This window comes from Macaca fascicularis, chromosome 13 (assembly GCF_037993035.2).
Source record: "Macaca fascicularis isolate 582-1 chromosome 13, T2T-MFA8v1.1".
Classification (NCBI taxonomy): Eukaryota; Metazoa; Chordata; class Mammalia; order Primates; family Cercopithecidae; genus Macaca; species Macaca fascicularis.
In genome coordinates, this window is record NC_088387.1 from 90,628,383 (window position 1) to 90,650,888 (window position 22,506).

Below are 22,506 nucleotides of genomic sequence, written 5' to 3' on the forward strand. Positions count from 1 at the left end.
TAACTTCAATAACATAAAACTCTGCTACTTTAACAGCTCCCTTCCCATCTCTTTTGATTGTTAATGTCATAAAATTGCAACTTTATATATCATGTGTCACAAAACAGAAGTAAATTGAATTGCATTAAACTCTTATATGGAAAAAAATAATGAGTTAGAAACCATAGTTTCAGTGATATTAACTTTTAGACTTTTAAAAATTATTAGTTTCTTAAATCATGTAGAGAACACAAAGTCAAGAAACACTGTTATAATAATACCACCTTTTACAATGTCCCTATATTTACCTTCATTGATATTTTTATTTCTTTATATAGATTCTAGTTACTCTATATTATGCTTTCATTTTAACCTGCAGGACTCCATTTAGCAGTTTTTGCATGGCGGATGTAGGGTAGCAAACTCTCTCAGCTTTAGTTTATCTGGAAATGTCTTAAGTTTCTCCTCACTTTCAAGTTTTGCCAGATATGGTATTCTTGCTTGACAGTTTCTTTTTTTATATTAGCACTTTGAAAATATCAGCCCACTGCCTTCTGATCTGTAAAGTTTCTGATGAGAAATTTGTAGATAATCTTATTGCAGATGCTTTGTATGTGACAAATCATTTCTATCTCTTGCTGCTTTCAAGATTTTCTCTTTGTCTTTGTATTTGGAAAGTTTGATTATAATGTATATCCATGTGGGTCTCTATGAATTCAGTTTACTTCGAGTTAATTGAGCTTCTTGGAGGTTTATATTCATGTCTTTTTTCAAATTTGAGAGTTTTTCCACCATTATTTCTTCCAATATTCTCTCTACTCCTTTCTTTCTCTCTGCTTCTTCTGGGACTCTCACAATGTGTATGTTGGGCCCCTTGATGATGTCTCACAGGTCTCTTGGGCTCTGCTCACTTTTCTTCAATTTTTTCTTCTTTTTGTTCCTCCGACTTGGTAATTTCCATTGCCTTATATTTGAGTTCTCTGATTCTTTCTTTTGCCTACTCATATCTTCCCTCAAAGCCCTCTAGTAAATTTTTCATTTCTGTTATTTTAATTTTTAGCTCCAGATGTTCTTTTTAGGTTTTCAAAATCTTTATTTGTATTGTCATTTTGTTTTATATATTATTTTCTTGACTTTATACACATTTTGTTTTGTTTTATTTATTTATTTATTTTTTAGACAGGGTCTTGCCCTGTCATCCAGGCTATAGTACATGGTTCAATTAACTCACTGCAGCCTCAACCTCCTTGGCTCAGGTGATCCTTCTGCCTCAGCCTGTTGAGCAGCTAGGACTACAGGTGCATGCCATCTATGCCTGGATAATTATATAAATAAATAAATTTAATAGAGATGAGGTCTCACTATGTTGCCTAGGCTTTTATATTTTATTTTTGTGGGTATGTAGTAGGTGTATATATTCATGAGATACATGAAGTATTTTGATACAGGCATAATGATCACTTCCAAGATTCAAGATAAAGCCCTCTTTACTCTTCACTCTAGTCTCCTTAAGCAGATGATGGGAATAAATTTTGTTTTTGTGAGCTGTACTGCCTGGTGTTGCAGGAGGAATGGCATAAACACTTCCTTAGTCACCCTGGCTGGTGTCCCATGTCCACTGACTCTAAGCCCAGCACAGCACTAGGACTTGCCTAGGAATTGCAGTCCTTGTGGCCTAGACTGCCTTTCAAGTTTGTTTAGGATCCCAGAGCACTTTAGCCCATGGTGGCAAGTCTTGTGAAAATTCAAGTTCCAACTGCTGGGATGGTGCTTCTCCTCTGGCTAGGGCTGATCTGTATGCTCCCTGTGCGTGTTGGCATTGGTTGAATTTAGCCCAGTTTTACTTTCCACTGTGACAGGCCAGCACTGAGTTCAGTGCAGAGCCCCACAATCACTGCACTTTCCCTTCCCCAGGTTTACAGATTCTCTCTCTGTGCTATGTGGCTGCTGCCAGAAGGATAGGGGAGGGGCATCACTGGCAATTCAACACTATGTTTCTTACCCTCTTCAGTGCCTCTTTCAGCAATACGAAGTTAAAACCAAGTACTGTGATTGCTTACCTGATTTTCTGCTTTTATGAAAGTGCTTTTTATGTGTGTAGATAGTTGTTAAATTGGTCTTCCTGCAGTGGGGATCATTGGTGAAGGCTTCTGTTTGGCCATCTTGCTCCACCCTCCCTTTTTCAGTTCTTAAAATATCTTCAAGACAGTTATTTTAAAGTCTTTTTTGAGTAGATCTGCTGTTAGGTCTTTTTCAGGGGCAGTTTCTGTTGACTGTTTTTTCCTTTGAATGGGCCATATTTTCCTCTTTTTTCAAATGCCTTGTGATTTTTTGTTGTTGTTTTTGTTGATACTTGGGCATTTGAATTTAATAATGTGATAACTCTGGAATGCAGATTCTTCTTTTTCCTCAAGGTTGTTTGTTTTTTGTTATTGTTTTGTTTGTTTATTAAAATTGCTTTAGTCTGTCTCTGTGCCAAGGATCAGCCTGAGGTGTAAACGTAAAGTCTTTACTGATATTCTCTGAGCTTGCATCCTTCTGTGTTAACTTTATAATTTTTCCCATATATTCAGTTGTTTGTGAATGTCCTTATTTTTAATATCTGGTTCCCAAAAGGAGAAAAAGAAAAAATGAAAAAGGGAGTGGAAATAGGGTGCCAGCCCTTTAAATCCCTGGAAGTCATTTCAGCTGGATGGAAAGGGGTTTGCAACAATGCAATAAGGTGTAACAGCAAAGACCCACCACCTCTTTGTCTGTACCTCTCTGATCAGAAGCAGTAATCATCAATCTAAGCACATATGCCTGATATTTAGAGGACAGGGTCCTTTCTGCTTATCCTGGCTCCTTCAAGCTGTGTGCAAACTGCTGCAGGAATACATGCACAGCTGCCTGCCACAGGGGTGGGGATAGGAAATGGGTAGCTGCTACTGTGCTAAGAGCTAAAATTGACTGAGCTGAAATCAAAATTAACTGCAATGTGCCATCCAAATGTTTCCCTGAAAGTTGCAAGCCTTCGGTAGACTCCAGATTTCCAAAATAGTTATATCAGACATACTCTGTCAGTGCAATTATTGCCTAGTCAGGGAGACAGATTCCTCATGTTTCTTACTCTTCCAGCTCTCCAGGATGTTCTACCTACCTTCCTCTATTTAATGTTTCTATGATACATCTTTTCCCATTTTATTACTTTTACCCAGCCTATATTGTTATATTTGAGTGAGTTTCTTGTCATCAACCTATTGTTTGTTTATATTTTAGTCGACTCTTGTCTTTTAATTGTCTTTAGCCAACTATTGTCTTTATAATGATTTGAATTATTTACATTTATTGTAATTATTAATGTATTAATGCTTAAGTCTGAAATTTTATTTTTTGTTTTATGTTTGTTCTCTCTGTTTTTCTAAGTCTGTTTTCTTTTTTTATGCTTCCTGGTGATTATATGAACATTGTTTAGAATTTCATTTTGATTCCTTCTTAGATTTGATACAAGAGAATCTCTTTCATATAGTTTTTTAGTGGTTGTTCTTGGTGTTAAATTATACATGCGCAATTTTTCATAGTTTAAAAGTGTTGTCATTTTACCAGTTTGAGTGCAGAAAACATACTTCCCGCAATGCCACTTTTTTATTCCTCATTTATAGTATAATTGTCTTAAATATTTCTCCTTCGTACATTTAGAATTACGTAACACAGTGTATTGGCATCTATTGATTTTTAAAAATTCAGTTTGAGACCTTCTTGGTTCTTGGTATGTTAAGTTATTTTCAGTTGAAACCTGGACATTTTGAAACCTGAATGTAGAGGCTCCTTGTTGCTTTTGTGTGGCGGTGGGAGTTTTGGTTCCCTGCTAGTCCTCCACTGATACTTGTTTGGCTGAGAGAGTTAAGAATGTTTCCTTTCACCTCCCAACTGGTTTCCACTGACACTATGGAATGCAGTGGAGGAGGGAAGGTGGCCTTGTTGTCACTGGGAAACGGTGAATATTCCAGCTCTCCACTAGGGCTTCTCTGATACTACCCAGGCCAGCAGGAGGATGTGGAGTTAAGAAGTCCTGGTTCCCCACGTGGTCTTTATTAACACTGTGCAGAAGTGGGATGAACTTGTTACTTCCCAGTAGGAATTCCTGACTCCCTACCCAGCCTTTTCTGACACGGCCTGGCAAGGGGTTAGAGTGCCTATCACAGCTTGGTAAGGGGGAAGTACAGAAAGTACAGGAGGAAGTCTGATGGAAGCACTTGCATCAGACTTTGCTAGTGGGGTGAGAGTGAGCCAGTTTTTCTGTGGTGTTTGCTATAGCAGAGCAACTATATTCTAAAAGTTTTTGTCTTTCTGGTTTTTCCCTTTTTCTCATTCCTTAGCTAGAGAAAGTAAGATTTTGTTTGGCTTTTTGATCTGTGACTATTCCATTTTATGGTTGCCAACTTCATCGGCTCTAAATCTGGAATATATGAGGCAAAATGAAAACCCAAGAACACACTGCTTTGTTTTTCTTCAAATCCTAAGGTCTCTAGCCCATGTGCCTTGTTCTCACCAACTGTTAGAATCTTCTCATGTTTGCTTTTTAAATAATGTCCAGAGACTCAGTTATATGTAGCAAGAGGAATGTGGAAAAGCATCTCTACTTCACAACCTCCTGGAAGTAAAAGTTATGATGCGTATACAATGAGATAAAATTTGAAGTTCTGCATGCATATGATGTGTGCCACTTATAGCACATGATAGACTTTCTTTCATTCAAAATTCATTCCAGGCCTACTGTGTGCCAGGCACTGTTCAAGGCATCGCACATATAGTGATGAACAAAATAGATAACATTTCTCTCTTTATGGTGCATACATTCTTGTGGAAAGAAGTGGACAATAAACACAGAAAGTAGAATATGTTAGTAAAACGTGCTACTGGAAAAAGTAAAGTAGATTTATGAGGCTAGTGAGTGCTGGAGCCATTGGAGGTTATTTATTTTACATAAGGTGGTCAGGGAAGCTAACATTTGGGCAAAGTGGCTGCAGTAAGATGGACAAAGATAAAAGTGGTAGAAGAGAGCAGAGATGTAGTTAGGGAATCAGACTGTCTAGGGTCTTGAAGGCAGTCAAGAATTTGGGCTTTTGTTTAGTCACAAAGGAGGTTTTCAGAGGGAAGTAATATGATCCAGTTTACAGCTTTACTTGGTCTGCTGTATGGAGAATAGATTGCCGTGGAGTAAGTGCCGTGGTCAAATGAGGAGGCTTTTACAAATACCCAGGAGAGGTTTAATGAGAGATGAAACTCAGATGGAATAGTGGAGTTGGTGAGATGTGGCCAGATTCTGAAAATATTTTGCAGATAAAGATGACAGAAATTGCTAACAGATTTTATGTGGGGTATGAGAGAGAGAGAGAGAGATCAAAGATGGTCTAAGGTCTTTGGCTTAAGCAATTGGAAGAATCCACTTGGCATTTACTGAGATGGGGAAGACTGAGGGAAGTGCAAGTTTGGAGAAGAATGGGGAATCAGAGGTTTGGGTTTGACTGTGTTAAAATTGAAATATTCATTAAACTAGAGGTATAGTAGGAGGTTGCCCATGTGAGTCTGAGTTTAAGGACTGCAGATATCCTGTCTGGAGATATCAATTTGGGACTTGCTGTTCTATAGATGATTGTTTTTGTCCGTTTTGTGCTGCTTTAGCAGAATACCTGAGACTGGGTAATTTACAAAGAGCAGAAATCTATTTCACACAGTTCTAGAGGCTGGGATGTACAAGACCAAGGTGCCAGCATCTGATGGGGGCGTTCTTGGTGTATTCTCACATGGAGGAAGGCAGAAGGTGAAAGGGCAAGAATGAGCAAATCCACTTCCTCAAGTCCTATTTATAGCAGCATTAATCCATTCATGTTGGCAGAGCCCTCGTGACCTAAACACCTCCTAAAAGGCCCCAGCTTTCAGCACTGTTGCATTGGGGATTAAATTTCCAGCACACAAATTTTGAGGGATGCATTCAGATTATAGGAATGATATTTAATGATATGTCTAGATGTGATCACATAGACAGAGACTGTAAATAAAGAAGAAAAAGAGTCCTGAGTTCTGGGGGCACTCTCATATTTAGAGGTCAGGAGGATGAGGAGAAACAAGCAAAGGAAAATGAGAAAAGATCAGTGAAGCAGAAGAACCAAGAGAATGTGGTGTGCTGGAAGCTGAGTAAAGAAAGTGTTTCCAGAAAGAGGGAGTGATTAATTTGTCAAATAAGAAGAGAGTTGTAAATTGATTCTTGGGTTTGGGAATGTGACCGTCTCTGGTGGACTCACCATGATTTGTTTCCATGGAAGGAGGGGGAAGGAGGAAAGAAGTGGAGGAGAAGACAGAGATGGCAAGCATAGGCAGCTCTCTGGAGTTGCTATAAAGGAAAGCAGGAAAATGGAGTAGTAGATGAACAAGGTTACAGGGTCAAGAAAGGAGTAATTACTATACAGAATAATTAAATATATACATGGAAACTTTGTATTTATATATAGAGTTTGAATTTATTTTGATTGACAATGAGTCTAAAATTTCATATAGTGAAAAGTCTTCAATTGGCTTGATAATCTTAGCAATAGCATTTATATTTGAAGAAGACTTAGTTAAATATGAGTTGGTCTATGCAAGATGTGTAATTTTAAAGCTTTTTTCTTTGGTTTAATTTGGATTTGCAATTTCAGTTAACCCTTTCCAATGAATCCCCCCAAATGAATATTTACTTAGCGATGATAGAAAACTTTATATTTACAGAGTACTTATCAGTCTCTCTATAAGAACAAACCATAAAAGAATGAAAATTTACATTAGAGGTGTAGGAGGTAATTAAAGTGATGTGGTCCCAAACCAGGGAAACTGAGTCTCAGTCATAGGTGGAGCATGGGATCTGAAGGGGAAACTCATCTACAACTCTACAGCACCAACTGCCAGTCTCTTGGGCTAATAGACTCTCTCCCGCTTCTCGTCATTGTCTTTGTCTTTTTCTACAGTGCAACAAGCTTTGAACTACTTCCAGCTTTCCAATAGCAAAGTTATTCAGATTAGATGAACTTTATTTGTTCTCCAGGACTTCTAGCTCTCCAAAGCCTTCTGTCTGTACCCTGTGTTCACCAAACCTCCTTCTTTTTGCTGCTGGGAAACCCAATCAGCTACATTTCCCAGCCTCCCTTGCAGTTGGGTGGGGCCAAAAGAATGAGGGTGGAATGTATGCCACTTCCAGCCTGAAGCATGGTCATTAAGAAAACCTTCTACACAATCCTCCTTGTCCTCTCTCTTCCTTTCCCTGCTGGATAGATGCAGTAGATTCCTTGGAAGGGCCTGGGTCCTGAATGGCTGTGGAGCAGAAACTTGAATAGGATCTTACTGTGGCATGAGCAAGAAATGAGCTTTTATTATGTTGATCTTTTGATACTTCGTAGTTTTTTTGTTACAGTAGTGAGCCTGCCCTGATTAATACATACTTCTACTACAAGTATTACAAAAATACAACTTTTTTTTTTTTTTTTAATACCTTTCTGTAGCCTTTCAGGATCCTTTTCTTCTAAGAAGTCACCTTCAGGCTCCCAAAGCGCTCATGGAGTGTGAATGCAAGGAGAAACAAATAGCAACAATCCTGTATCAGTTACTTTTTCCTGCATCATCTTATTTAATTTTTATAGGAATCCAAGGATTCTCATAAAATAGTAGTCCAATGAGTCCAACCTTATAGTCCAATGAGGTTAATAATTAACCTTAGTTTACAGATGAAGGAGTTTGTACAAGATCACAGAGTTATGAAATAGTAAAGTCCTTCAAGCCTGACCTTGTTAACCACAGAGCACTTGCTCTCCCACTACATCTTCACTCTGTTCTTTTTCCCTCTGGGGAAGGAAGAAAAGCTCATTAATCTAATTCACTTATGCACACTCTGGTATTAGAGACTCATTTTCCTTTGCCTTGTTGTGTGTATTTGTGTTTTGAAGGAGGTGAAAAACAGAGAAGGTAATTATTTACTGAAGACATGAATTGCAGGCACTGTTGTGATTGGGTGGGGTGGGAGGCATTCTGCAGATGACATAGTAGACCTGAGTCCAGGTGTGAAGGGGAGAGGGAGACAGCAGATAGCATTTAGTTTCTAGGGAGACAGCACAGGAAGCTAACCTTTCTTTCCCCTTCAACTTTTTAATACAAACACTTAAAGATCCTCATAGTCCATTAACTGGCCAGGACAGCAGATGGTAGAGGTGAGGAGTTTCAGCATCCTGGGAACACCTGAGCAGCCTCCCTGTTCCAACAGAATTGTCGATGTTCAAGCCAAGAGGAAAGATGTGAAATTGCTGTTGCCAAGGGGGAAAGTGCAGGTCTTCAATACAACCTTGATGTTTTATGTTTATAAAATTTGGCTCAGCTGGGCACGGCGGCTCATGCTTGTAATCCCAGTGTTTTGGGAGGCCAAAGCAGGTGGATCACAAGGTCAAGAGTTCCACACCAGCCTGGCCAATATGGTGAAACTCTGTCTCTACTAAAAATACAAAAATTAGCTGGGCGTGGTGGCTGGCGCCTGTAGTCCCAGCTGCTTGGGAGGTTGAGACAGGAGAATTGCTTGAACCCTGGAGGTGGAGGTTGCAGTGAGCCGAGATCGCCCCACTGCACTCCAGCCTGGGCAACAGAATGACACTCTATCTCAAAAAAAATAAAATAAATAAATTGACTCACACATAGTACAACACCTGTCTGCATACTTTTGCCAGTCACTCCATAGTTTAAAATATGCTTCTTCATAGGAAGCATCAAATTAGATAATTTCATCCTCACAACAATTTTAGGAGGCAACGCTCACATATGATCTAGGTACAAAAAAATGGTGACCCACGTCCCTGACATGAAGCCCAGGGCATTTCTTAGACTTCCTGTTTTTGAGAAGGAGATCTAAGACAAACCTCCCAGACTTTGAAGGATAGGTGTTTCCATCCAAAATACAACTGTGATTATCTGTGGAATCTGCAGATCTTGTCTGGTCTTTCTTGTCTGCAAAAGATCAGATGAATGCTCTGGAGATGTGTGTGGTTGTCTAGCATGAGCGTGTGCGTGTGCATTTGTGCATGTGTGTGTGCGTGCATATGTGAGTGTGTGTGTGTGTAAGAGACAGAGAAAGAAAAATGAATATAAAATTTACAGAATCAAATATCAGTTTTCAAAGCTTCAGGGCCCAATTGTCTTCATAGGATTATCTGCCCTGCTTAGGAAAGTGTTTTCTGGAGTGGAGCTCCAGCTCTGTGATGAATGTGCCAAACTAGGGGTTCCTTCTCAGAGAGTCATCATGTCCTTAGCATGCCGTGGCTTGAAGAAATCCCACAATGAGTAAATATTAGGTCTTGTCTGATGTTATAGGTCCCAAACTTACTTAACTATGGATTCTCTTTTTTGAATCTGTCACTCATTCGCATACAGTGACAGTACCTCTTTTTGAAAATGCCAATTCTGGAGTAGTTAGAAAGGAATTAATTAAAAAGACAACTGGGATTATCAGAAGACCTAGATCTTGCTCTTACTCTATCACTAATAGGCTTTATAATTTTTGACAAATTATTTTTATTTAGTTCTTTTTCAAGTGAGTATTTTTTTCTGCTTTGAAGGAAACATTTCTTTAAGGATATTTATTGTGCTTATTTAAAATTGTTATTTTGTCATGGTAATTTCACTTTGTGGAATTATGTACATGGTACATGTACAAGATGGTACATGTACCAACATGGTACATGTTATTCATTATTTATTATGCAAATTATTTATGTATTCTGTGTTGTTGATTATTTCTCAGTGGTTGTACTTTTCAGGTATGGAATTATTTTGGCCTGTGATACACATCCTCCTGGAGAAGATAATTTGTACTGGGTTAAGGCTCAATGGCAGTCTGGTCTTTGTACCTTCTGGTGTGAGCTTAAGAAAGAGGTGGGGATGAGACCATGTTCTTTTTTAACAGTGAATCCTAACCTTTCCTCCCCATGTGTCCCAGGACATTTATGTACTCACTGCTCAATCGAGGGAGGCCTTATCCAGCTGTACTCATTTTCCGAGGCATTGCCTTCTGCGCTGGAAATGGATTCCTTCAAAGCTACTATCTGATTTACTGTGCTGAATACCCTGATGGGTGGTACACAGACATACGGTTTTGCTTGGGTAAGTGAATCTAGCCACTTCTCACCTACTCCCCAGTTAACAACCCTTCCCACAGTCTACGTCGCCATGGCCTCTCCCTACTGCAATAACCTGCTAATGATCCCATCTTCCCCTCCCTCACCCCTACCCTGGTCTTTTCTCTATATGGTAGCCAGAGAGATTGTTTAAACACATATCATGCCGTTTCCCATTGCAAAACTCTCCAGTAGATTTCCTTTACTCTCAAAATACAAATTCTTTCCCACTGCCTTTAAATTCTAAATGTTCTTGGTGTTTCCAATTTCCCAACCTCTTTTCCAGGCTCGCTGCACCTCCTTTTCTGTGCTCCAGTGCCAGTGGCCTTCCTGCTTTGCCACCAGCTGTCAAGCTTGTCCGGCCCCAGTGTTTTTGTGTAGGACTGTTCCCTCTGCCTAGCGCAGGGGTGTCCAGTCTTTTGGCTTCCCTGGGATACATTGGAATAAGAAGAATTGCCTCGGGCTACACATATAATACACTAACACCAATGATAGCTGATGAGCTAAAAAGAAATTTCATAATGTTTTAAGAAAGTGTACGAATTTGTGTTGGGCCACATCCAAAACTGTCCTGGGCTGCGGGCTGGACAAGCTTGGCCTAGAAGGCTTTGCCCTCATGTATTCATGGGGGTTGATTCCTCACGTTATTTAGTTCACCACCAATTTGCACCTCCTCAAAGGGACTTTCCCTGACCACCCTATCTAAAATAGTTGAAGACACTGCTGTGTGTGCTAACCCCCTTCCTTCCCCACTCCCCTGCCATCCCTCCCCAGATACCCTTTCTTCCAGGCCAATGATCGTTTGACTAGACAAGGTGGAAAAGCCTTGTTTTATATTGTATCAGATAAGTTGAGAACAGACCTGATTGTTTTAACTAAACTATTCTTGCTTTTTGCCTGACGTATTTTGAAAAGCACTAATGTGCTTTGCTGAGAGGTTGGGTTGGGCCTTTATGTGGGACGGTGAGTGTTTCTGGGCTATAGTAACACCCTTTGGGATGCAGGAACTAGCATCCCCGATCCTGGCTCTCCTCACCTCAGAACAGGGCCCTTTCTGTACCAGTGGATAGTGTACGTGGAGACACCACTGGGATATGTGGCTGAGTAAAACAAATAAAGGTGTGAACAGTGTGTGTAGTATGCTACTTTTAATGTCAGAATGTGTATGTGTGGGGGTGTGTGTGTGAACTGGTAGTGGTGGAAGTCAGTTTGTTAGTGGCCATGCCTCCAAATGAGCTCACATTATTTTTATGAGAGTGGGTGTTTCAGTCAGGAATGCGCTCAGAAAACCAAATAATAGTGACTGGAAGAATTCAGAATTCCTAGTTCTTACATAACAACAAGTGTCGAAGCAGCTGGCTTCTGCATTCCTGTGGTTGCTTACCGACACCATTAATAACTCAGGCACTTTCTGTCTCCTCTATTCTTAGCATGTTTACCTGTGGTCCTCTTGTTAGTCACTTCATGGTTGCAAGAGGTTGACTGTAGCTCAAGGCATTACATCTGGCAATCAAGACAGGAAGAAGGAGGAAGTAGGGGCACCGGTCTTGCCTGCACCTTTTATCAGAAAAGCAAACGATTTCCAAGGAAGTCCCCCCACCAAGACTTCACTTTACATCTTATTGGTGGAACTGGCTCGTGTGACCACCTTTCTCAATTCAGCCTCTATAGTGGGAGATGGCAAAAGAAAAGGGGCTGGAATTGGCTGTTGAGATATGCAACCTCGATTTGACTCTTTGTGAATGAGCTAAAGGCTTACTATTATGATCCGTTCGTTTATTTGTTTATGTATTTAAATACTGGACAATGGTGCTGCCTCCTGCTGTCCTCTCTTTTCCGACCTGTCTCCATCGGTGGTGCCACTGTGCACTTTCAGCCTGAGTCTAGGAAACAGCCCACCCAGTGCTCCCCATTCAGGACCAGGACTCATTGCCCTCCCCACTTTCTGCCGTATCTTAGGACCATTCTTAGATTTAGAAATTAAATGCCCTTCCCTTCATTTTTAGGAATTAAATGGCCCTCCTTTCATTTTAGCTTAGCTTGTGAAAAAGGCACCAAAATCTGGACACATTTTTTAAAACATTTCTCCTTTCTCTCTTCTTTGTCAAGGTGTCTTCTTATTTATTTTGGGAATGGGAGTCAACATCCATAGTGACTATATATTGCGCCAGCTCAGGAAGCCTGGAGAAATCACCTACAGGATTCCAAAAGGTAATGTCTCCCCTGGCCCCAGACTCACTCTTCCCTTGAGCCTGCTCCGGGGATGATGCTATGGTAGCAGATGGAGAGGGGACGGTGAGGGCACAGATGATACAATACCTGTCAGCTTGCTTTTGACTTCCCCTGCATACCCAGTCCCATCACAGTACGTCTGCATTTCTGACCTGAACCCAGAAGCTTAAGAGAGCTACCAGGGCCCTCAGTAAGGTGCGAGGCCACAATACCTGGAAGTGGGAGAGAGTGGGAGATTTGAGTAGGGTTAGAATCAGCTACCTACAACCTCATTGCAGTAGGTAAGATTGTCATGTACAGAGGACTGATCCTTTCTAGGTTTGCAAATGATGCTGAATGCTTGGCCAATAAATGTGTCCCCTCTAATTGATCTAGACTTATCTTGTGAGCAGTTAAGGCTAGAACTTGTGTATTTCCTGCCACTTGTATATACTTTTAAAGGTGTAGAGAACTATATTTACTTAATAGAAACTTAGGATGGGAGATCTTACAAGCACAAGTGCATTTTTGGAGATAAAGGTGAGCATGTTTGTAATCCTAACCGTTCCAAAGAAACCAGGGTATGAGAGGCCGGGCGCAGTGGCTCAAGCCTGTAATCCCAGCACTTTGGGAGGCCGAGACAGGTGGATCACGAGGTCAGGAGATTGAGACCATCCTGGCTAACACGGTGAAACCCCGTCTCTATTAAGAAATACAAAAAACTAGCCGGGCGAGGTGGCGGGCGCCTGTAGTCCCAGCTACTCGGGAGGCTGAGGCCAAAGAATGGCGCGAACCCGGGAGGCGGAGCTTGCAGTGAGCTGAGATCGGGCCACTGCACTCCAGCCTGGGTGACAGAGCGAGACTCCGTCTCAAAAAAAAAAAAAAAAAAAAAAAGAAACCAGGGTATGAGAAGGACAAATATATGCAAATGGGAGTGAATCAGTCCAAGTCATCCTTCAATAGATTTAGATGGGTATTTGTGTAAGTCCTTGGTTTCTACCCTTTTTGATGTAAATACAACCCTTTATTTACATCAAAAAATTTCCTCAATTATGACATGATGTTAGTGCACATTAATAGTCATTGGTGTCAAAGTTACTATGAATTCAGTAACATATTCAAATGAATTTGAATGTTGTTAATATCCTAACAGTATCTACATCAAACAGAAATAATTTAGTAGGTTAGGATGTGCCATTTACTGTATTCATAGACAATTTATAGGCCCTTTGCATTAGATCTCTGGTTCCTCCCAGGTCCTAGAGAATCACAGGTTGGGAACCACTGATGCAATCTCATCTTCAAGAAAGATTCAACTCTAAGGGGCTTTGATTTTAAAAACATTCACTCCATAACTAGATAAATAAAGAAGAACAGAGAAAGCGCTTAAAAACCAGTTGCCAAGATTAGTTTCCAACTTTTGAATTATAATAGAGAATGATTTAAACACAAAATATTTTTATATAACTATAGAAAGAACAAAATTGTTTTGGTTTAAACATCCCCAGTTTAATGTGGGTAATAAAATTTGAGTGTGGATATATTTAATATCATTAGAAATATGCTGATTTCTAGATACAGTCCTGAGAGAAGAAATACCTGGTTGGATAGAAAATGAAACATTTAAAATCAAGAAGCCGACTTCACCAGCCTCCAGCAGGACAAATACCTGCAGCTCCTACTCTCTAAACATGAACAGAGGAGAGTGCTTTGCAGAAGGGTGGGGAGGGGCAAATCCCATAAGAGAATCTAAATTCCTTCTCCTGTAAGTTCAGATTTTTATTATTTTAATGTAGTGTGCAGTTTCACATTTTGCGACTGTGAATGTGAAAGTGTGGGTGTCCAGGGAAGGAATGGGGAGGTAAGAAGTGGCCCCAAAACCTTCCTTAATAGAACGAAACAAAAGCCAGACCTCCACACCTCTCCCTTGTCCTACCCAAAGCTAGTGGTCCAGCAGTTGTTAGAGATTTTGAGAGAGCCTGTTAAGCAGTTGAGGCCACTCTTCGTGACTCCAGAATGTTCTCCAGGCAACCGGCTGTTGTTGCTTTGTTTCCCCTTCTCCCCAAGAGGATTCCACCAGACTCCTACGACTATGGAGGGAGTCTCCAGCCCCACATTTGTTCTTGCTGCCTTTGTGTATTTTGGAACAACACAGATGAGTTTAATGTCACAATGATTCAGTTGCAATGATTGACCTTCTGATTCTTCTGCATGCAGGTGGCTTGTTTACGTATGTTTCTGGAGCCAATTTCCTTGGTGAGATCATTGAATGGATCGGCTATGCGCTGGCCACTTGGTCCCTCCCAGCACTTGCATTTGCATTTTTCTCAGTTTGTTTCCTTGGGCTGCGAGCTTTTCACCACCATAGGTAAACTTTTCAATAAAAGCGGCAGCATTCATGTAGCTTTCTTCTTCTCCAAACAGGCTTTTAACCCGCAGAGGAAGATTTAGAAACCGAAGATATTTATCTTTTTAAGGGAAGGTTGATACAATAATCCGGGTTAGCATATTCTGACTTACTGGGCTTGTATTGAAGTTGGAAGTTAGCTGGATGAGAGTAGCAGTAATAAAATTTTTTGAAGAACAAACATAAGTCCATGTAAACTGAGGTGATGGCCGGGAAGGTCCTGTGCCTGTCTTGCTGAAGAAGGCTGTCCAGCGAGAAGTGCCTTGCACCCACATGAGTTAGCTGACCCAGGCTCTGTGCCCACCAGGCAGGCTTACCTGGAGATGGTTAGAAAAAGCCTCAAGAAGCAGAAGAAGCTGCTTCCATTTCCATGCTTCAATTTCATCCCCTCCCACCACATTTCTGGAAATGTGTGCCATAGGTAGGACCATGGCCAGCACTTTCCAAAGCTCCACAGATAGTTATTTATTTATTTATTTATTTTTGAGTCGGAGTCTCACTCTGTTCCCAGGCTGAAGTGCAATGGGGCGATCTTGCCTCACTGCAGCCTCCACCTCCCAAGTTCAAGCGATTCTCCCACCTCAGCCTCCCAAATAGCCGAGACTACAGGCCCACCACCATGCCCAGCTAACTTTTTGTGTTTTTAGTAGAGACAGGGTTTCACCATGTTGGCCAGGCTGGCCTTGAACTCCTGACCTCAAGTGATCTGCCCGCCTCGGCCTCCCAAAGTGCTGGGATTACAGGCATAAGCCACCGCGCCTGGCCTCCACAGATGTTCTGAGGCACAGCAGGCTAGAGAGCCACAGGGAAAAAGTACTATTTTGGTGACTATGTGGCTGCTATTTTTAGCTACAAGATTTGGTGCTAACAGTTCAGGTAATCACAGAGCCCTGGAACTCCAGAAGGATTATTTCCCCTGGAATCTCTGCAATGCCAGGGTTTATTTTGGTACTGCCTTCCTTCCCTGACACCCACCCTCTATAAATCATAACCAAGGCCAACCCTGGCTTCCGAGGAAGGTAGGACAAGAAATCGCATGTATGGGGCAATCTTAGGACTGCCCCATCTGCTGGGAAATGCCGGGAATTGCAGGTGTTTCGGAACCCTCCCTCTGAAGGTCTGGCCTAAAGCTTCACTAACCTAGGGTGGAGTGGGGACAAAAGAATTAACTAAAAGTATGGCTGGAAGTGAAAGGTAATATATTAGGTTGTTAACAGGCTTTAAATTACCAAGTGTAAATTTCAGATCCTTTCCCTAAAATGGCTTTTGTAGAAAGAGAAAGCCTATAATTACTGGAGACTATGGATACTCAAACAGGGAATGAATGGTCTTGGAAGCAGGACCCTGGGATTATGACTCAATGCCTAGTTTTGAAGATTTAACTAAGAATGAGTTCCTTTTTTTCTGAGTAGAATTGTTCGAGGACAATGTTCTGAAATGAAGCAACAGCTCATGACCTATTCCTACCACCTCCTAGACTCTGTGAGGAAAGGTGGCAGAGGGTTCCTAGCCCATAAGAGAGTCATAACAGTTCTTACCATTTCAGGCTGGGTCTGCTGCCCACCAGAGGCAGAGCAAGCAGGGGAGAAGAGAAGGCATCACCCAGCACTTGGAGGGCCCCTGGGAAGCGTGGACTCTACCGTGCTTGGTTAGGAGAGGGGCTATAATTCCACTAGACGTTTCCAGCTGCTGCAACAATAAAACCCAAACTGAGGCCTCATTCTGTGATGTCATACCTCCTAGACAAGGGCCAGAAGGCATAGTTTTTAATAGGCTAACAGGACTTTGTGAAGGCTCCTATAAAACAAAGCCAGGCACTCACAGCAGAGGCAGCACTGGCGGAGGCAGCCCACCAGCCTTCTCAAATCACAGTACCGAAAACTAGCCACCTTTTGTAACTTATTATTTGCCCCCTAGTTCAAACTAAGGTACTTTAACAGAGTATATCATCTTGATTATGCCTTGAGGACTGCCAGTGTCAACTAGTTAGGAGGACAGCCTGGCAACTTAAGGACAAAGGATTCTTATAAGATGCATTTGTCTCCTGTGGCTGCTGCAACACATGACCACAAACTGGGAGGCTTAAAACAACGCAGATTTGTCCTTTCATAGTTCTGGAGGCTGGAAGTTTGAAATCGAGGTGTAGGCAGGGCCATGCCCCCAAGATGGCTCTAGGGAAGAATTCTTCCTTGCCTCTTTTTAGCTTCTAATGGTGGCCGACAACACTTGGTGTTCTGTGGCTTATAGCTACATCACTGATCTCTGCCTCCGTCTTCACATGGCCTTCTCTCCTGTGGGTCTCTGTCTCTGTCTCTTTGTCTTTTCTCCTCTTCTTTTTAGGACACAGTCATATTGGATTAAGGGCATACCCTGCTCCAGTATGACCTCATCTTAATTAATTTTATCTGCAATGGTCCTAGTTCCAGAAAAAAAAAAATTACCCTTTCAGATACTGGGAGTTAGGACTTTAACATATCTTTTGACAAGACAGAATTCAACTCATGATACATGGTGATATTTTGCTAGCATTCCCAGGCCTTATAAAAGGACATTTTCCTGGGAACATTGCTGGTTCTCTTTGCCCATAGTCTTTGGTTCCCTGTATTTCCCAGCTGAATCCAAACAAGTACTTCCTTCCGGATACACTTTTTTTTTTTTTTTCTGGTAGAATATACATAACAAAAATTTTACCACTTTAGCCATTTTTAAGTGTAAAATTCAGTGGCATTAGGTACATTCAAAATGTTGCACAGCCATCACCACTACCCTCTGCCTATTACTTTTCATTTCCCAGCAAAAGAAGCTTCAACATTTACAAGAAATAGGCTGTGGGAAGGAGAAATAAGAATCATAAATGACTATTGAAATAGTCAGACTCGAGATAACTGTAGGTTGACTTGTAACAAAGATTTGTTAACAGCAAACCTCAGCTGTCAGCCACTGCCCCATTATATGTACAATGATTCCTTTCTTGTCTTTTAGGTTCTACCTCAAGATGTTTGAGGACTACCCCAAATCTCGGAAAGCCCTTATTCCATTCATCTTTTAAAGAAACCAAATTAAAAAGGAGCAAAGCTCCCACAACGCTGATGTAAACTGTCAAGCTGCTGAAACTGCAATTTCCATGATATAATAGTCCTCCATATATATATATATATGTATGTGCATATATAATAGTAGGTCTCCTGGCGTTCTGCCAGCTGGCCTGGGGATTCTGAGTGGTGCCTGCTTAGAGTTTACTTCTACCCTTCCAGGGACCCCTATCCTGATCTCCAATTGAAGCTTCAAAAAGCCACTTTTCCAAATGGCAACGGTTGCTTCTTAGGTATTGCTCTGAGAAAGTACAAACTTCTCCTATTTCTTTCACTGGGCAATCCAAGTACACGTGGCTTCATACCCACTCCCTGTCAATGTAGGACAACTCTGTAATCAAGAATTTTTTGGCTTGAAGGCAGTGCTTATAGACCTTATTAAAGGTATACATTTTGTACGCATACAGAGTAGCAGAGATTTAAACTCTGAAGCCACACAGACCCAGAGCAAACCCACTCCCAAATGAAAACCCCAGTCACGTCTTCCTTTTCCTTGGTTAATTAGGAAAGATGAGAAATTATTAGATAGACCTTGAATACAGGAGCCCTCTCCTCATAGTGCTGAAAAGATACTGATGCATTGACCTCATTTCAAATGTATGCAGTGTCTTAGTTGATGAGTGCCTCTGTTTTCCAGAAGATTTCACAATCCCCGGAAAACTGGTATGGCTATTCTTGAAGGCCAGGTTTTAATAACCACAAAGAAAAAGGCATGACCCTGGATGGCTGCTGGGAGAGTAGAGAACAGCATGATCCTGGATGGCTACTAAGAGGATAGAGAACAGTTTTACAATAGACATTGCAAACTTTCATGTTCTTGGAAACTGGTGGCAATAGCCAAAAAAAAAAAAAAAAAGTAAGTGTAAAACAAAGAGAATTAATGATGAGGTTACATGCTGCTTGCCTCCACCAGATGTCCACAATGATGTGAAGTACAGCAGAAGCCCCAAGCAACTTTCCTTTCCTGGAACTTCTTCATTGTAGTTCTCAGAACCTGTTCAAGAAGGTGTCTCCTAGGGGCAGCTTGAATGCCTCCCTCACATGAGCTGCAGGCAGAGGCTGAAAGTTGCAGACAGAAGGGCACATCTGGGCAGAAAACCTGTTCTGTTTGCCTCAGACTTTTTTTGTTTTTTACAAAGTTTCAAAAACGTAAAAATTAGGAGATTCCTTCATAGAACTCTGGCATTCTAATTTCATTTAAAAAGCTGGAGGATCTGAGCATTCAGAGCCCACATTTCCACACCAGAACTGGAACTACGTAGCTAGTAAGCATTTGCGTTTGCAAACTCTTGTGAAGCGGTCACCCCGGCATGGGTGCTGAGATATGGACTCTAAGGAAGGGGCCGAACGCTTGTAATTGGAATATATGGAAATATTTGTCTTCTCAGGCCTGTGTTTGTGGAATGCATTGTCAATATTTAGCAAACTGTTTTGAGAAATGAGCACCAGTGGTATTAAGTACAGAAACTCACTATATAAGTCACAGAGGAAACTTGGAAGGTCTGAGGATGATGTTGATTACTGAAAAATACAGATTGCAATCATATAAATAAATGTTCTTCTTGTTCATTAAATACCTTAAAAATTATGGATGTTAAGTAATTTTGTTTGAATTAAAATATCCTGGGACTTCTGGAGATTTTCACAAGATATTGAGGTGTGCTTCTCTGTCCCTCCTTCCCCCGTTCCCATTCACCCTGTCTGTAGTGTCGTTTCCTTTCTTCTCTTCTCTCTTCATGAAATTAGGGGCTGTGTGCTGGAAATAAAGAAGTATGACTTATAGAGCCTCTCAGCCACAATTCAGAACTACAAGGAAGTACAATAAACGTGCGGGAAAATGTCCTGAGGATAGACGCCACTCTTGGTGCTGAGGAATACACAGGGAGAATGAATACACTTGGTGAAATAAATCTTCAGGTGTAGCTTGAGCTCTGAGACACAAAAGACTTCCAGTTCTCTCCATGACATTGAAAACCACCTTGCTTAAGTCCTTTATTTTACTACCCACGTAAAACATCCAGGCCGATCGTTGAGATGAAATAAGTGTACAATAAATGGCAGTACTCAGTCTCAGGACAAAACTGCCATTTGGCAATTTCATTTTTTGCCACAAGAGGGCGCTTTCTAAAATAGTATTTAGCCCAACTTTGACTTAATTAGGTAATTAACATACTGGGGGGACCCCAGTCCTCTCGCCTGATGGTGGACGTTTCAAGTTAGCATGATTGTGGAACTTCTTCATCTGAATATAGGGCAGGGTAGCGTGAACTCTATGAAAGCTGAAACCTTCCCTTGATAATTCAGGTATTCTCAGTGTTCTAGGGCTGTTGTGTTCAATGACAGTTTGTCATTGTTTAGGGCTAGGATATGTATGTGGATTAAATACAGTAAAGGTCTGAATGTGTGCTCATCTCTAAACATATTTCTTCCCACTTTTAAAAATAGAGTGCAACAAAATTATAGTTAATTGAGGTTTCCGTGGAGTGTTTTTTGGCTAAAACAGTCTAACAGTGTCCTAGCTCACAAGATACTGTCTCTTGGTCTTGCTGAAGCTTTCACGGAAGAGGCGTTTTCCTGCCAACCTGGAAGAAAATGTTGAGTTTTGCTTGTTTTTCAGAATTTAGACTTAAAGAGCTGAAGCAGACCTCAGACATCAGCTATTCCGACCGCTTCATATGATAGGTAGTGACATTGAGACCCACAGAGTTCAAAGGCCTCCTCACAGCTGGTACAGAGCTGGTCAGAGCAGCCATCTCATTTTGTCCCTTTGAGGGTCAGAAGTATGTTTTTTTCTGCTTAAGGCACAGCCTTTAGGGCTGCCATCTGGATTTCTGCAGAGCTCATGCAGGAGAAAAATAGCCAGAGCTTAAGTGCTATTGCACAATTCATTTTGTACACCTATTGTCCCATGCCTGTGTGTGTGAGGCTTCCCTCGCTCTGTGGGAGCATCAGGCTCTGCCCTTTCCTAAACCTATTTGACAGAATAGAGAGTTTTCCTTCATTGGTGTAGTCAAGACAACATGTGTGTTCAGCATGGAAAAAGGTTTCAGGTCATAAACCCCTTTATCCCTAATGCTTACTTTCATAAAGAACAACACTGGGTCCACTGTATTCTAAAAGGAAAACGGAGCTCTAATGAGAAATACGCAATTAAACAGCTATTTAGGCAGCTTAGACCCTTTCAGGAACAAATAAATAAATCCATGGTTTTACAACCCTGAAGTTTGATAATAGCTCTCTTGAATTTTTGTGGTTACCTCATGGCAATCTCACTAAGAAGCAGGGGAGCAAGCTCTTGGCACATGAAGGAATAGATTCATGAAGATTCATTTCCTTTCCCGCTTGGCCTTTTGGTTCTCTCATAAGCTGTGAGCTGAGGTCCACCCAGGGAAAACAAGGAGGGTAACGGCAAATGTAAAGTGAATCTTTCTAGAGAAGGGTGCTGATTATTTTATAGCATCTACACTATCCTGTGATGAAAGAAAGAGGCATCGAGCCAGGTGGCAATGTGAGTTCTTGGGTGATTTAATAAGCCATTGAGTGGATTTAATTTCTAAGTAAGAGATTTGTTCATTCTTTGTGCAAGTCCATGGAGTTGTGATCTTAAAAAGTTCTGTGTTATTTGCATTGTGCCTCATTTCTCCCCATCAACCTTGGCTTGAGATTTGGATGAATAAAATAAATAATTGGAGAAGATTAAAGTATGCACCAAGCTGTGTTAGTTTCTTTAGTCTTGTCTTTTTTGGGTTGAGGGTTTGGTTTCGCTCAATGCAGTCACAATCTAGATTCTTTATTGGAGGGATAGCCAATATCCCTTCCGACATGGCAAGCTGGCTGGGAGGAGGAGGACAACAGAGAAAGTGGAGGAAGGGGGGGAGTAATGAGGGAGGGTCCAAGGGAGGGTTGGCATTGGAAGGCCCTTGGGAGACAGGGGCCTCCCACTGACAGAGTGGGCTTCCTACCTTTCCTGTGTCCAGGCTGCACAAGCCTGATCCCTTCTTTATCCTCCCAGGAAAAGACGTCCCTCTGAGAGAGAGAATAAACACTTGTTAGAGCTCCATTTCATAAGAGAAGAAGCTGACTTTTAAAAAACACAAGCCATATGGCTGTGCTTCACCATAAATAATTGTATTTCTGTCTGCTCACCTCGTAAAGATAGTTTTAGTTCTGCGTGGCAGTGACATTGTGAGAAGGAGGTGAAGTAATTGCTCTTAGAGTGTGTGGCAGCATCCAAGTCGGCTGAGGCCAGTGGGGAGATGGGAGCATCCAGAGGAATAAGCAACGGCCAGGGTTCCCCTTTTCAAGGCCTTTGTTTTCCTTTACTCCAGACGCACTCCCCCAAAGGATCCTTCCTTCTAGAGATGCATTTTTACAGTGTTGACTAGAAAGCATTACCGTAAAATCAATTAAATTTTGTCAATTCATTAATGCCCTCATTTGTTACAAGTTGCCTTTCAGATACTATTTCATTAAAATAATCCTTTCTGGTGGTTTATAACAGGATAAGCTCTCAACAGATAAGTAAGTGAGGGGAAGTAAAAATAGGAGTAATAAAATAAAATAAAGCCAGAGATAAAGTTAAAATGCAAAAATGCTGTCCGAAAGATCATGTACAGTGGCTAAATCTAGACATAAATTGGGTCCTGAGTCT

At 41.3% G+C, this 22,506-nt stretch overlaps 1 protein-coding gene across 4 annotated transcripts in view; it reads left to right on the forward strand.

The window, feature by feature from the left end:
• Positions 1-21,576, forward strand: part of SRD5A2 (steroid 5 alpha-reductase 2) — a 276,884-nt gene extending 255,308 nt beyond the window's left edge. For 3 of the 4 annotated variants that reach the window (XM_074012034.1, XM_074012035.1, XM_045369548.2), the window contains 4 exons: positions 9,968-10,131; positions 12,255-12,356; positions 14,574-14,724; positions 17,746-21,576. In XM_074012034.1, the coding sequence (XP_073868135.1) occupies positions 9,975-10,131; positions 12,255-12,356; positions 14,574-14,724; positions 17,746-17,812 (477 nt within the window). In that variant the 5' untranslated portion in view covers positions 9,968-9,974 and the 3' untranslated portion in view covers positions 17,813-21,576. The remainder of the gene's footprint in view (positions 1-9,967; positions 10,132-12,254; positions 12,357-14,573; positions 14,725-17,745) is intronic. The other variant, XM_045369549.2, reaches the window with a different exon arrangement.
• The last annotated feature ends 930 nt before the right edge of the window (positions 21,577-22,506 follow it).